This window comes from Octopus sinensis, linkage group LG8 (assembly GCF_006345805.1).
Source record: "Octopus sinensis linkage group LG8, ASM634580v1, whole genome shotgun sequence".
NCBI lineage: Eukaryota > Metazoa > Mollusca > Cephalopoda > Octopoda > Octopodidae > Octopus > Octopus sinensis.
In genome coordinates this window covers 25,303,189-25,319,459 of record NC_043004.1, presented here as the reverse complement: position 1 = coordinate 25,319,459, position 16,271 = coordinate 25,303,189, and the positions used below count along the sequence as shown (strand labels likewise).

At 38.6% G+C, this 16,271-nt stretch overlaps 1 protein-coding gene across 3 annotated transcripts in view; it reads left to right on the top strand.

Annotated features, from left to right (window-relative positions):
* LOC118760836 (slit homolog 2 protein-like) overlaps nucleotides 1–15,551 on the top strand; it is a 42,333-nt gene extending 26,782 nt beyond the window's left edge. For all 3 annotated transcript variants that reach the window (XM_036505283.1, XM_029784186.2, XM_029784185.2), the window contains one exon: nucleotides 13,865–15,551. In XM_036505283.1, the coding sequence (XP_036361176.1) occupies nucleotides 13,882–14,781 (900 nt within the window). In that variant the 5' untranslated portion in view covers nucleotides 13,865–13,881 and the 3' untranslated portion in view covers nucleotides 14,782–15,551. The remainder of the gene's footprint in view (nucleotides 1–13,864) is intronic.
* The last annotated feature ends 720 nt before the right edge of the window (nucleotides 15,552–16,271 follow it).

The window sequence follows — 16,271 nt, the reverse complement described above, 5'->3', positions numbered from 1 at the left end:
CGACAAAAACCTGATACAAATCCAGACCCTGTTCCACACACTTCTCCTGAAATTGTCTAGCTAAAAAGATCACATCAGCAGTGCCGTGTCCCAGACGAAAGCCAGATTGACTTTCTGGAAGAACACAATCTGCAACGTGTTTCAGCAGACGATCCAGAAGTACCCTGTATAAAACCTTTCCTACGACAGAAAGCAATGATATTCCCCTATAGTGACCACAATCATTCCTGTTGCCCGTTCCCTTATATAAGACCACCATTACTGTATCTCTCCAGTCCTCAGGTGCAGATTCACTACCCCATATCCTACCAAACAAAGAGTGAAGTTGCTGCAGAAGTTTATCACCACCATTATTCATCCTTGAGACAGCCTCTACAACTTCTTCCAACTTTGGTGGTTCTGCGGGAGCCACCTTCACAGGTAATCCAGGAGTGAGATTGAGAACATCCTCACTAATTACAGACTGCTGATTCAAAAGTTCATCAAAGTGTTCTCGCCACCTTCGCAGAATTCCTTGTGAATCACGAAGAGGTTCTTTACCATCTTTGCTTCGAAGTGGGTGTCATCAGAGAAGTCGGTCCATAATCTTCTCGCAAGGAACCATACAACAGCTTTGTTTTATTGGAATCCGACGCTATATGTATCTCATCAACCTTCTTATTCTACCACATATCCCTCATCTGAGAGAGCCTCCGTCTCACACGTGATTTTACATCCTTGAGTTCTCTATGCAACACTTCCTTCTCATGTGGCTTTGCTGACAAACAGCGTGAAAAAGTACGTCTTTTATCAGCCAATAAATCATCTATATGTTCACCATTTTCTTTAAACCAATCTTGATGCTTTCTTTGTATCAATCTCAGAACTTTCTTGCCTATATCATAAACTGACTTTTTAAGGGTCGGCCAATCCTCCCCAATATCAGCAGCATTCATTTCCTCTTGTTAAGTTCTATTCACACTATTACATCTAAGACGATCAACATTCAGTCTTTTAGGCATACATACATAGTGGTACTAATAGAAATAAAACTATCAAAAGTGAAATTATTAACATAAATACAAGCAAGTATTCTCATGCATATAGTTACATATCTAGACATGTTTATATTTATTTAAATGCTAAAGTTCTGGAAACTTTTACAGATTTTTACAGTCCTAGTGATGGATTGGATCCGTAGTCTTCGAACTAGCTTTCTCCTTTCTGGTTTTGAGGAGCCTAATTTCTCAAGATTGGTGTTTAGGCAGTGTGTTACATATCTCAGGGCCTCAATAATTACCTATAAACCTGAACTTTTAACCTAGATAGAGTAACTGCAGATTTTTCAATAGTTCAGCATAGGTGTTCTCTTTTTCACTGATTTTCAGCTATATGTTAACATCCGCTGGGCAGCTAATTTCCACAATTGTGCACAGTTTCTTTTCTCTATCCCAAATCATTAAGTCGGGTCTGTTGTGCTTACATTTTATTGAGGTCTTCACTGGTACATTCCACCAGTATTACTTTTTATTATGAGCGGCAATGGCTTCTACCATATTGTGGGTTCTTACCTCTTTGTCCTCGGAATTATCCTTCCGACGTATTTCATTATAGAGTGCCCTAGCTACAACGTCATGTCTCATCAGTAGATAATACCGTGATGACATTTTCGGACAACTGCTTATGATGTGGATGATATCTTCAGTGTGAACTCCACAAAGTCTGCATCGATTGTCACATTTTACGGCTTTTCCTGCCTCTCTATCCCTTTTATGCATCAGGTACTTGGTTAATATTTCCTGTTCCTGGATTGCAAACACATACCCTTCAAAACTGGAGGTAGTAATCCGGGTATTCGTCTATGATAAACTGCTTTGATGATCGATGTTACTCTCTTCACGGAGTTTTCTACTAACATATCCATGCATAGTCTTCTGATCATATAGGCTCATCCTTTCATCTGATGATACATTGTGTTAGAGTGGTGTGGCTTCTTTGGGCATGTATTCTAGGTTATCAGTCAAAGAGCTCAAGGATCTGCCTTCTAAGTTTTATGATGTTATCAGCCTAATGTGTGCAAACTTGGCCAAGAGATGCACTTCGATACTTGGAGGTTAAAAGATGTTGCCGAAGAGATATGATGCGACATCTAAAGTCATTTTGGATATGTATTAAGCCTCTGCCGCCTTGTTTTCGTTTTAGGTAGAGTTGGTCTACATCACTGTTTGTGTGGAAATTATGTGTGCTTGTTAGTACTTTTCGGGTTTTCACATAAATGGCTCGGTTCTCATCAAGCGTCCAATCCCCTGAAAAAGAGCACTGTTCGAAACGTTGGATTTTTCCATGCTTCACGTTAAGTCCGCTTTATACATTTTTGATGCTAACAAACGTTTGGTTAGAAATATATGTACGTACATATGTATGTATGTATGTATGTATGTATGTATGTATATGTATGTATGTATGTATGTATGTATGTACGTACGTATGTATGTATGTATGTATGTATGCATGCATGTATGCATGCATGTATGCATGTATGTATGTATGCATGCATGTATGCATGTATATATGTATGTATGCATGTATGCATGTATGTATGTATGTATGTATGTATATGTATGTATGTATGTATGTATGTATGTATGTTAAAAGATGGGTGGAGTTGGAAATGAAATAATACCATTGGTATGGTTAAATTGCATCTCTTTTATTTATTCATTCATTTTTTTTTACTTATTGATATTTTCTCGCTTCTGTTACTTGTTAGTATAGTGTTGGTTGTTGACTTTTCCCAGAATGTAGCTAGCTATTTCTCCTGTGTAATAATATGCGTGAACTTTATGCAAGAGAACGGTCATGGGAAAGAGCAGATGGAGAGAGAGGGAGAGAGAGAGAGAGAGAGAAATACTCAAGGAGATAGAGATACTCAGAGAAAGAGAGAGATACAGAGACAGAAACTCAGAGAGAGAGAGAGAGAGAGAAAGAGAGAAGGAATCAAAGAGCCAGGATATGAAGAAAGGATGTGAAAGAAGCGGAGTAAGAGTGAAACTAGAACAGCTGACAAGTAACACGAAACAAGGACAAAAATTGAATGTATGTGTACATGAGAAAGAATGTGAGAGAGAGAAAGAAAGAAAGAATGTGAGAGAGAGATGGGGAGAAGAGAGAGACACAGAGAGAGAAAAAAAATTATTATTTTAATATACAATAGATACAACGCTACCTATTTTATGTAAGTCAATAGTCAATTGTCCTACAATACAATCTGTAGGGGTACTTTATAATTAATCGATTTCGAGTAAGTCTCTACCGTTTATAAATCTAGTACTCACAATGCATCTCCACAAGGTATTCCCCCACCCCCCTGTGTGCTATTATCGATTACTTGTTTCGGTCATTCGACTGCGACCGTGCTGGGGCACATCCTTAAAGAGTTTAGTGGAAGAAGTCGACCCTAGTACTTATCTTTCTTTTTAGGGTTAGGGTTAGGTTAGTTGGACTTTTTTTTTACCGAACTGCGAAGTGACGGGGACGTAAACAAACCAACACAAGTTTTCAAGCGGTGGTGGGGGACAAACACAATGCAAAGACCCATACTACACACACACACGCACACGCACACACACACACACACACACATATATATATGCACACATTCTCTCTCTCTCTCTCCCACACACATAAACACACACAGAGGCTAATATGTATAATATATAATAGAGTAGGGCAAAAAAGGTAATTTTTACACAGATTTTCAAAATATATTTTCAAGAATATATTTTTTATTGCGAAATCCTTTAGAAACAATTGTGTTAAAATCTGAAATTCTTAAATTTACATCAAGCTCCGCAGCCCACTTGAAATTTTGAATAATGAACCAAAAATCAATTTATAACACGTTTGCCGTTCCTCATTTTATTTCTTACATTCATTGTTACGAATCGATTTTCTTTTGCAAAATCCATTAAAATCTCAAGCTCTAAAATTTATATCTTCAGGCTTCGCAACGTAGTTGAAATTTCGAATTATGTGAAATAAATAGCCTTTCCAACTTTGTTTTCTTTATTATTTTTAATACTAGGTCACCAAATATATGTGTTACATGAAGTCTATATTACACACACATTAAAATAATAAATTAAACAAATTGTCAAGATTGTGGCAGAAAAGATCATTCTTCTTTGGGAAAAGACATCCAACCTTTCTGTTATGACTGAGTCAGTTAAACCGAATTTTCCTTTGCTGAGTAGAAGAGCAACTGTGATCTGGCTGATTCTGTCTAATCAACCTCTGAACGTTCTATTTAGATACTGCTTGAGCTATTACACCAACGATCATTTTTCGATTTGTCCGTTAATCCTGTAAAAAGTCTTGTTCTCTCTGTGGTACTTGTTTGTCTCTACTACAACTGAAGTTTTTAAAGGAGTTGTATTTGCAACAGGAAATGTCAAATAAATCTTTTGTTGCATTGTTTTTAAACACATTACACTTTGTAGTGAAGATTGTTTGCCAGCATAACATGGCAGTCCTGGTATAGGACGAATGTTGCTGTAATTTAGCCCCCGGAAACATCATCCCCAGCTGGTTATACGACACAATCTGTGTCCTTATATTTTCGAACAAGGGAATCTAACACTCACAATCAGCTCAAAACAATATGTGTGTATCGCGATTTCCGGGTTATTTCCTTTCATCAGCACAGAATAATTGTTCGGCTAGAGGTTGATTTTTTATTATGATAATTAATATCGTACACAGAGAAGACAAAACAGGACAATACAAACAATTATTGTTATTATGACTTCGTATGATACTTAGTTGATTTTTAAAAAATATTGTATGATATATAATTAAAATTTGACTTTGGGCGGGGATTAAACCTGATGGGCTGAAAAGCCCAGCGGCTATACCGTTTTCTTTTCCCGTGAAGATTAAGCAGGGTCCCTTGTACCCACCTTTCTTACCACAGCCTTCCATCTTTTCTCGAACACACCTCGCAGTAGGCATCTCTTCTCCAGCCCTATCTTGCTCTTCAGATGATATCTGAAGTATGTCAGCAAACTAGGGCCAGAGATGAAGGATCCCGTCATGAGTCCTTGCAATCTGGTCTTCCTCACACTCTTTCAATACTGCAACTGAACAGAGAAAACATGCCTCACCTTCCGTTGAGAGTCCGGTTGGCGGCACAACCTTTATTGTAGACTCAGCTGATAGCTGTACTCTGCCTAGGTGTGACACACGTGTTCATCGTAAATTATCAAGCCTGAAAGCTTCCGGCATTCTACAAAAGCGTGCTGGATGGTTTCATCGTCTAGCCCTCATCTTGGACATGCCGTTGGCACTGACATTTCGTGCCTGGATAACTTATCGCAAACAGGTAAAGCCAAGGTCAGAGATTTTTGATAATTATCCAAATACCCCGGCCTGAAAGTTTTTTGGAACAGGTTGGCAAGTTTGTTCTCACCTAACCCCAGAGCCTCTCCTAGGACGTCATCATTTTAAAACTCTACCTGCCCTTTATACAATACCGAGGTGGTATGCCCGTCTTGTGGATTAGTACGAGTGGCTTTCGACACTCCTTTTGCAGTCAGATTCCGTCTTTTAATGAAACTAGGTTTAAATTTCTCCAAAGAGGCTGGTCAAGGAAAGAATTCCTCCGCCAGTGGATTCCACACCTTGTCACCCTCCAGGTAAAGCCAGAGATGCCTTAGCCTCAACGCATGTCTGCGCATCATTACCCAGGGCATCCCTAACCCACCCTTCAGCGGTTCCTGGCAGCAAACAGAGCGCCTCACAAGTGGCTTTCCTTCCTTCCACAACAAGCGGAAGAAGAGGCGCTCCAACTTGTTTAGCCACGAGCCGGGGCGAGGGACAAAGGTCAGGCGGTAGGTGATAACAGATGCAATAAACACCGGTGCAACTTCCGCTCTTCCTTTCATGGACAGAGCCCTTCCAGACCAAGTCCGGGCTAGGGCATCCACCCTGTCTGCCACCTTGCTCCAATTCTTCGTCTGAGAGTCCGGTCCAAATCAGACTCCGAGCAACTTAACAGGACCATCTGTCCAGTGACCCACGACACTGGACGATATCAACTTGCTCCTCCAGGTACCGAGGCGCAAGCTGATGTACTTGTTCTTGTTAACTTGTGCCCCTGCCACCGCCTCATATCCTTTGATAGCGTCCTCTACGCAATGTAACTGAGCTTCATTGGACACGGTGATGGTGACGTCATCCGCATAGGCAGAGACAGACTTACCGCATCCAATTTCATTGGGGATGACCCCCAAGTTCTCCAACGTGCGCAGTAATGGCTCAAGAGTGAATACATACATAAGCGGAGACAGGGGCACGCTTGACGAACTGAGCGCTTGATCTGAAACCTCTCCGACGGGTAGCAGTTTATCTGGACGGTGGATTTGATGCCGCTATAAATGGCAATGATCCAACCACGGAATTCCGTGCCCAGCCCAGCCGCTTCGAATACCGCCGCCAGGTATTGGTGGTCTACTTTATCGAAAGCTTTACTTTGATCTAAATGAACCAGTGCCTCACCTTTGTCGGTTAATTTACCCACCTTTTCTAAGGTGTAGCGTATAAGGTGAAGATTGTCCTGGATAGACCTACCTGGGATGGCGCATTTCTGCGCCTTCCCTACAAGTTTCTCCACGACACGCGTCAACCTTTTTGCGAACACATTGGTCAAAATCTTTGGCCCATACATACATCTTTCATCTCTCCTCTTTCGATTTAAAACAAAAGTCAATATATATATATAATTTTTTTGCGGAAATCACAGTATCTTCAAATGGTTCCGCATTTCTTGAAATCAGCCTTGATAGACAATCTGTATGGTATATACTCCAGCTTGAAATCGTAGTTTAATAATATCGTAGCCCAACGTTGCAGCAGTATAAGTAGGAATTCCATTTTTCGACCCAAATATCGATAATAATGGTCGGTGGTCAGTCTGTAGCTGGTAACTTCTACTGTACAAAAATCGGAATTTTTTTCACGGCAAAAATGATTGCTAGAGCTTCTTTTATGTTTGACTATAAAATTTCTCTGTTGATATCAGAGATCGTGAGGCATGAACCACCGCCTTCATGTTATCTTTATTTTTATGTAACATTACTGCTTCTATGCCGTACTCAGAAGCGTCTGAAGCTACAACAGTCTCCGCTGCAAGATCGAAGTGAGCTAACGACAAATCAAATATTAATATTGTTTAAAATTTTGTCAAATGCCTTTTGGGAATTTTCTGACAGATTCCATTTCATATCTCTTTTCAGTAAACTATTCAGTGGAACTCTGACCTTATGCATATCTCGGATATAATTTGTTAACAACACTGGTCAAGAAACTGAAACCTTTTTAATCATCAGAGTTGCTGATTGACTTTTCTGGGTTAACTCTGAACGCTAGAAACTCCCGGGGCTCATATGATTTTCGCAAAGGCCACTCTGATTGCACATAGTGCTTGTTAGTTGCACGACTGTCCCATAGGCACAAAAAGCAACAATATTTCGTTAACCCATATTGCATTCCCATCAACATTCCAATCACCTTCAAGTCTCCACATATTTCCCAGCTGTAGTTTGTATATTTTATGGCATTGAGGGGTACTTGCATGTTTTCATGTGCACTGAATGTCCTATGGGAATAGATGGTTTCTTATTGCCGTTGTGTAGTAGTACTGCCTTGAGGCTTCTCTTTGATGAATCAATGAATAAGTGCCATTCAGATGGAACATGCTCTTGGAACAAACAGCGAAATAACTCATCAATGCTATTACTAAAACAAAGTGGTCCATCAACAGAGAAGCATGAAGTCAGATCCCTATTTCTCTTCCTGAAATGAATAATACAAACATCTTTCTTAAGCAGACACTCTTCTTGTAGGCGAGATGCTAATAGCTCAGCTTTATCCTTCGACAATGACAAGTCTCTAACTAAATCATTTAACTCTCCTTGAGAAAATTTCTGTGGTACGTCTTCATTTTCAATCGTGAAATCTGCATCCACTTCGGTGTCTTCCACAGCAGTAGTATTTTCTTCAGGAAAGAAGTTTTCGTCAGACATCTGAAGGCCATTTTCTAATGGTATTGGAATAGGAAGATCATCATCGCTGTGTGGTACTGGTCTTCTTGCTGATTCTAAGTTGGGATACACAATCTGATGCTTAGCGTTTACAGTAAACCCACATACATTAATGTTGCAGAAATAACAGTTCATGTAATGATCCTTTGGCTCTCTCCATATCATAGGTATTGCAAGCGGCATTGCTCTCTTCCTCTTATTTAGCCAATCCCTTAGTCCATTTGAACAAGCTGAGCAGATGATGAACGGGGCCCAACTCTTATCTTGATCCCCGAGAGAGCAGCCAAAGTATAACTGGTAGATCTTCTTGATTTCACTTGTGATGGAACGTTGCTGAGCTTTGGTGGTAAATGAACTACAGGCATGACAAAATATATCAAGACTGTTCTTGCAATGCCTTGACATCCTGAGTAGAATTTGATGATGATGATGACTTGGCACCTTAAACAGAAGGTAAAATTTATGAAAAGAAAATATTATGAAAACATAAAATTACAAAATGAATACAAATAGTTATAAAACAGAAGTCAGAATTTACCTGTATAAGACGTTTACGTGTAGCGATACTGCTGATGGGAGTTATACACCTCTCTTATCTCACCAGAAAAACTGATAGAAAGAAACCGATTACATTTTTGAAATCTGCCGCTAAATCTACATATAAAACACCATATAATATTCCTGATGAAAAGCTTATAAAGTCGGTGGAGGCATATTTTTAATTGCGCTTGCCCTCGTCCATTTCTGTCAATAATTTGTCCTAAATATCTTATTTTCTTTTCTACTCTAGGCACAAGGCCCGAAATTTTAGGGGAGTGGCCAGTCGATTAGATCGACCCCAGCACGCAACTGGTACTTAATTTATAGACCCCGAAAGGATGAAAGGCCAAGTCGATCTCGGCGGAATTTGAACTCAGTACGTAAAGACAGACAAAATACCTATTTCTTTACTGCCCACAAGGGGCTACACGCAGAGAGGACAAACAAGGACAGACAAACGGATTAAGTCGATTATATCGTCCCCAGTGCGTAACTGGTACTTATTTAATCGACCCCGAAAAGATGAAAAGCAAAGTCGACCTCGACCGAATTTGAACTCAGATCGTAGCAGCAGACGAAATACCTATTTCTTTATTGCCCACAAGGGGTTAAACATAGAGGGGACAAACAAGGACAGTCAACCAGATTAAGTCGATTACATCGACCCTAGTGCGTAACTGGTGCTTATTTAATTGACCCCGAAAGGATGAAAGGAAAAGTCAACCTCGGCAGAATTTGAACTCAGAACGTAACGGCAGACGAAATACCGCTAAGCATTTCGCCCGGCGCGCTAACGTTTCTGACAGCTCGCCGCCTTAAATATCTTAGTTCTGAGAAGAGAAATTCATACTTTCCTTCACTCAAAGTAAAACCGTAATCCTTAATTTTTTCAAATACATATTTTACATGCTCCACATGTTGAGCTCTAGATTCATTTTTAATGAATTTATTATCCAGACATGGAATGGTGAATTCACACTCCGCTAACACTGCATCAATAATCCGTTGAAAAAATCGCTGGCGCAACTTTTAAGTCACATGGTAACCTGTTATATTTATACAGTCCTTTATGTGTGTTGACTGTTAGGTATTTCGAGCATTCATCGTCTACTCTAATTTGCAGGTACGCGTCAGAGAGATCTAAAGTAGAAAATATCTTTCCACCGTTCAATTTCGCAAAAATATCCTCCGAAGTAGGTAGCGGGTAGTGGCACATTTTAAAAACATTCATTTAACCCAATGGAAAAACCAGCGCACACTTTGATTTTATTAACCTTTTTGGTTTAAATACTGGTATGAAGTTTTCTTTTATTTCAAAACACGCCTTTGTCCTGGTACACAGACCTAATTTATCGGACAGAACTTCAAAAAAATATTTTTTACTTTTTTTTGTAATTCTGTGATGACTTGCTTTTAGTGGAGGAAAAGCCATTTATATTTTTACAGAATAGATTTATGGGGAGGTCCCATAAATTCTTCCAATCCTACAGGGGTTTCAATGGCCCTCGCTACAACACATACATACATACATACATATAGGCGTGGGTGTGTGATAAGAAGATTGCTTCCTAAGCACATGATTCTGGGTTCAGTCCCACTGCGTGGCACTTTGGGTAAGTATCAGGCTGACCAAAGCCATGAGTGCATTTGATAGAGGGAAACTGAAAGAAGTCCGTCGTACATAGATAGATAGATAGATAGATAGATAGATAGATAGATAGATAGATAGATAGATAGATAGATAGATAGATAGATAGATAGATAGATAAATTTTACCGAAGGGATATAATGCAACATTCAAAGGCAGTCTAGATTGATGTTAAGGCTTTGCCCCCTTGTTTTCGTTTTATGTGGTGGTGGTCTATGTCGCCATTGATGTGGAAATTATGTGTGCTTGTTTGTATTTTCCGGGTTTTCACATCAATGGCTCAGATCTCATCAAGCATCCAATCAAGCAGCCCAAATATTGGCATGAGTACTCGCACTGCAAACACATTGTGGAAACTGCTTTATTGAATGCAGAGAGTTCCGGGGTTCAAATTTTCTTTATTTTGCTGTAATACCGTCACTGATACGTGTTTTGTTACAGGTGCCATTCTATGTATTTATGTATGTATGTATGTATGTATGTATGTTTGTATGTATGTATATATGCATGTATATTGCCCAAATTTGTATGTTTTGCTTCATGTATTTATTCTCATGCGTATAGTGACATATCTAATCATGCTCATATATATTTAAATAATAAACTTCTGGAAAGTTTTACAGATTTTTACAGTTCCAGTAATGGCTTTGATCTGTAGTCTTCGAATCAGCTTTCCCCTTTCTGGATTTGAGAAGCCTAATTTCTCAAGATTGGTATTTAGGTAGAGTGTTACATATCCCAGTGCCCCAATAACTACAGGTATAAACCTGAACTAGTAATCTGGATAGAGTAACTGAAAATTCTCAATAGTTCAGCGTAGGTGTTCTCTTTATCACTGATCTTTAGCTTTATGTTAACATCCGTTGGGCAGCTGATTTTCTACAATAGTACACAGTTCCTCTTTTCTATCCCAAATTATTAAGTCAGGTCTATTATGTTTACATTTTATTGAGGTTTTCCCTGGGACATTCCGCCAGTACACCTTTTTTTAATTATGAGTGGCTATGGCTTCCACCATACCGTGGGTTCCATTTCTATGTCCTTGGAGTTATCCGACTGATTTCGTTATACAGTATTCTAGCTGCAACATCATTTATATGTGTGTATGTGTGTGTATTTATTTACTGGATTGCTGATATTTATCAACGGTTTCTGCCATTGTTTTAATGCGCTATTTTTTATCATTAACTAGCAGTATCGCCCGGCGTTGCTCAGGTTTGTAAGGGAAATAACTATAAAGCATTTTTAGAGAGTTATAGCCAAAAAATAGCAAAAAAATGGAAAAAAAAAAATGATGGTAAATTTTTTTTAGTTAAAAAAGGTGGAGTTGCGTCCCCTAGACAGTTTGTGGTTCGTGTTTCTGATTCTCGACCCCATGTCGAATTATCGATTTTTTTCAGAACTGGGGGAACTTTTCAAAATTTTCGCTGCGTTAGTTTTGAATTATGACATTGGGCTATGTGTGTGTCAAGTTTCATCAGAATCGGTTGAAAGCCGTGGTCAGGGTGAGGGTACAAGCAAACAGACACACAGAAACACGCACAGACAAACTGCCGTTTATATATAGAGAGATAAAACTGTCAGGATTTTTGACGATACGGGTATGGTAGTATTCATATAAGCGACGAGTTTCTTTCAGTTTCCGTCTACCAAGATTTTTACCAGGCTTTGGTCAGCCCGGAGCTATAACAGTTGACACTCGTAGGTGTCACGCAGTGGGACTGAGCCCGGAGCCATGTGACTGGAAATCAAACTTCTTATCACCCAGTCACGTCTGCGCCTATTGTTGATATACGTAACGAACATTACTGCATTCCTTCTATATGTACTTGATCTCTTCTAAAGCTAACCAAATGTGGTGTATATGCTTCGTTGATGAGATCTGATAAGATCGAAACATGTCTGTTAGTTCACCAACAGGCTTTAAGAAAGAGATCCTATTTTATCTGCATGGTCATCATTTTGCCAAAGTTAGCATTAGCTGACTTTTTGAAGTTGTCTCCCTTATTCTAGATCGTGATTTAAAACAATGCTAGCGAGAGGTTTTGTCTATGACATAAACTATCTCAGTTAATCAAAGTTTTTCAACTCATATTTTTTTTAATATGTGATATTCAAGTGAATAGTTTTCATGGTGAAGGAGAAGAAACCTTTTAATAGAGTTTCCCAGATCAGTAGTGTGATGGAGGGAAGAAAAGTATGGGAGTACAGTAGGAAGAAACCTCAACCCATAGGGCATAATTAGTTCGCATAGTCTCTGCAAAAGACCAATGGACTATGTGATATATTTAAACAAGTGGTGGATTATGTCTGCTAGTCAGAAAGAATTCGATACGGCGAACTCCGAACAGTATCTGTCGAGCCAATTTCTAGCTGATAAAGCTTGAGTCAGTCCGAGTCTATCGTTGAAAGATACTTGTGCTACTCAAAGGGACAGAACCCGGAACAACGCGAACGTTTTAATACCATGCACATGAGAGATGGATAAAATAAATGTTTCGAATTAAGACATAAAGCCAGACATGTGGAAGGCGGAGGTTAGTCCATTATATCGATCCTATTGCATTACTGGTACTACATGTTGTCGACTTTGGAAGGTAGATCAAAGGTAAAGTTGATTTCGGCAAGATTTGAACTCAGAAATTAAAGAGCTGGAGTAAATACTGCAACGTATTTTGACAGATGCTCAAATGATTCTACCAATCCACCATCCAGAATGAATAATATAAAGGAGATAAGTCAAAAGAACCTGAAGTAAAGGAAAATAAAATTAATATTGCAGTCAAAACTGATACAGAAAGAGTTAGTCTTTATGACTAGTAGACAATCTGTCACCTGTTTTAACATCATGTAGTCCATGGGTCTTTTGCAGAATAAACTCAGATAATAATCTTCTCACAAGTTTTGTGAACTGTTTAAGCCCCGTTGGGTCAAGGTTTCTTCCAAACCACTCATTCACCTTAGTTTTCATGGGTTAGTATTCAAGTCTTGTATACAACAAACCACAGCTTTCAAAGATTTCCTTACAAGACGTTTCATGACAGTTACTGACAAGAAAACTGTAAGTGAAATCATTGTTTTGCTGTGAATGAAGGCTGCTCCCAAAACTGCTTAGTTACTGTTAGTTACCACTCTCAACATGAAAGGGTCTGACTTATAATGCTCACCAGATCTGTTGTAGTGTCAGTGAATATTTTAAATAAGCGAGCTGCTGGACATGTACTTTGTCATGCACTTAACGCTGTTAAGACAGAAACTAAGGGTGCGGTTTGAAGTCGCTGTCGTTGAGTGGTATTTGATCAAGGCCGAAAGACTTAAGACTTTTTTTAATACTATACTTTTAGAAAGAGAGAGAGAGAGAGAGAGAGAGAGAGAGAGAGAGAGAGAGAGAGAGAGAGAGAGAGAGAGAGAGAGAGAGAGAGAGAGCAAAGTATAAATATCGAACGTCTGCCTCGCATCCTTTATATTTCTGTCATACAATTATAACATCCTTCCTAGATTTGCCTTGAAAAATATTTTTCATTTGGCTCTTTTTCAGGATATAAATCTCCTCTTTTATGTGGCGAAGTATTGCTAATGTTTCATTTGTATTTTCCAGATCAATGCTATTACAAAATGGAATCATCAAGAAAATATTGGTCAGTGCTCATTCTGCTCGTCTGTTGTTTCGAAATTACCTATGCTTCTAAAAAACGATGTCCTGTTGAGTGTAAATGTAGTGGGTTTAAGATTGAATGTTTCTCACCTTCATTCCCAATACATATACCAAATAAAGAGATACAATCACTTTCAATTCGAGGCAAACTCCAAGACATTCAAGGGAAAGCGATTGTTTATCATAAAGAAGGATCTCTGCTACAGTTGGAAATAAATGTCGACTGCATCAACGAGATTAAACCACTGGCTTTCGCAGGAACAGTGAAGACCATCAAATTTACTGCGAAACACGTTTTTAAAATCAATCGACATGCATTTAGTAATATAGACTGTCAAAATTTTTACATTCGAGATTCTAACATTTCATTTATATCCGGCTTTGCCTTCGGAAACATCAGTTGTAACAGACTTGAAGTGAAGAATTCAAATATTTACACACTTGATACCGATGCGTTTAGTGTCAGCCATATTGGCTATGTCATTTGTGCATTTAATACATTTAATTGTATTGGCAAAAATGCGTTAGTTCGAACCAACGATTTTGAAATGATAGAAAATACGATACATCAGTTTCATAAACAGGACACTCTACCTGTAGCATTCAGAAAGAACAAACTAACCTGTGATTGTTCTCTAAAATGGTTTTCTACAAAAGAAAATTCCGCTATGCCGAATAATACTTGTTCAGGACCACCGAGGTATAAAGGGAAAGTCATACAATCAGAAATGTTTGATTCGTGTAATACAGATACAGAATCGACTACAGAATGTCCAATAGCAAACATCTCTAACATACTAAAATGGAATATGTTAGTCAGTTCTGCCCTTCTTGTAATAACACTCATTGGTTTTAGATAACATTCATAATACATGTTAAACTATTGATAATATTTTAATAGTTATTCACATAAGATAAGAAGAAAAACAAAGCTTCTAAGAAAGGCATACTTAGCAACTATGCTGGTGTGTTTATGCCCCCGTAGCTTAGCGGTTCGTCATGAGACCGATGGTATAAGTACCACACATTAAAATTTAAAAAGTGCAGGGATCGATACATCCGATTAGAAATTCTTGAAGGGGGTGCCCCAGCATGGCCGCGATCTAATGACTGAAACAAGTAAAAGATAAAAGATATAATAATAATAATAATGATAATAATAATAATAATAATAATAATAATAATAATAATAATAATAATAATAATAATAATAAATTCTTGTATTAGCCACTAGGGCTCACATACAAAACATTAATTCACGTACAACAACATGAAGGACAAAAACAGGACAATACAATGGGTTTTACTGCGTGTACACAATGTAATAACAATAAAAATTGAACAAATTAAAATTCCCAAATAGGGGAGGCGCTTTACGGTCCTCGTGGAAAAAATCCCCCAAAGCAACGGGTGCCTGAACAACAGAGCAAGAGCCCTTCTCCTTTTCTTTACTGGTGTGCGCTCAGAATTGGTCCTTTCACACTGGCCACTCTTCCAACATTCACCCATTTTTCAACAAATTTGATACAAGGCAACACTTCCCTCTTCACCCTCAACTTCATTTTCAAGTGAAACTCGTAAAAGTTGATGAGGGCTTGGCCTAAATACGGGGCAAAGAGGGGGAGGCGCAAATAATAATAATAATAACAACGGTAATAATAATAATAATAATAATAATAATAATAATAATAATATAATAATAATCTTTTAACATCAGCTCTAATTCCATATAGTGTTTGGCTTTTAAAGGAGACAATATACAAGGTGCATTCTAGATGATTCAGACTTTTTCATAAGAGACAATTATTAGTTTCAAAGAAATACAAAGCACTAATCTCCTTTAAAGAAGGATCCTCTGACTTCAATGCACTTGTAGCAATCCAGCCATTTCGTGAAGACCCCATGGAAGTCTTCCAAAGTGAAGGAGTCCAGGACCCTTGTCACAACTCCCATTTTCTTAATGTCTTCTAAAAGACTGCCCCTGAGGTTCTTCAGCTTCAGAATCGACCAAAAAGTCTCAGAGATCAATGTCCGGACTGTCAGGAGGGGGAGGGACTGTACTGAAGCCCTTCTGTGATAAGTAGTTGATTACCAGAATGCGCATCACTGAGCACTCTGAGAACAAATTTTGCGAATATTCAGATCTTTATGAATAATTCTGTGTACAGTTTTCACACAAACTCCAAACTAAATGCTCATTGTTTTTATAAGCACACGATGGTCTTCATCCAGAGTACTACGAATTTTCTTGGCCAGTTCTGACGTTCTAACGCCCCTCTCCTATCCACTGCTCTCATCGTCTCTCACTTCTCTACTGTCCCTGAACCTCTTGTGCCAGCGAAAATATTAA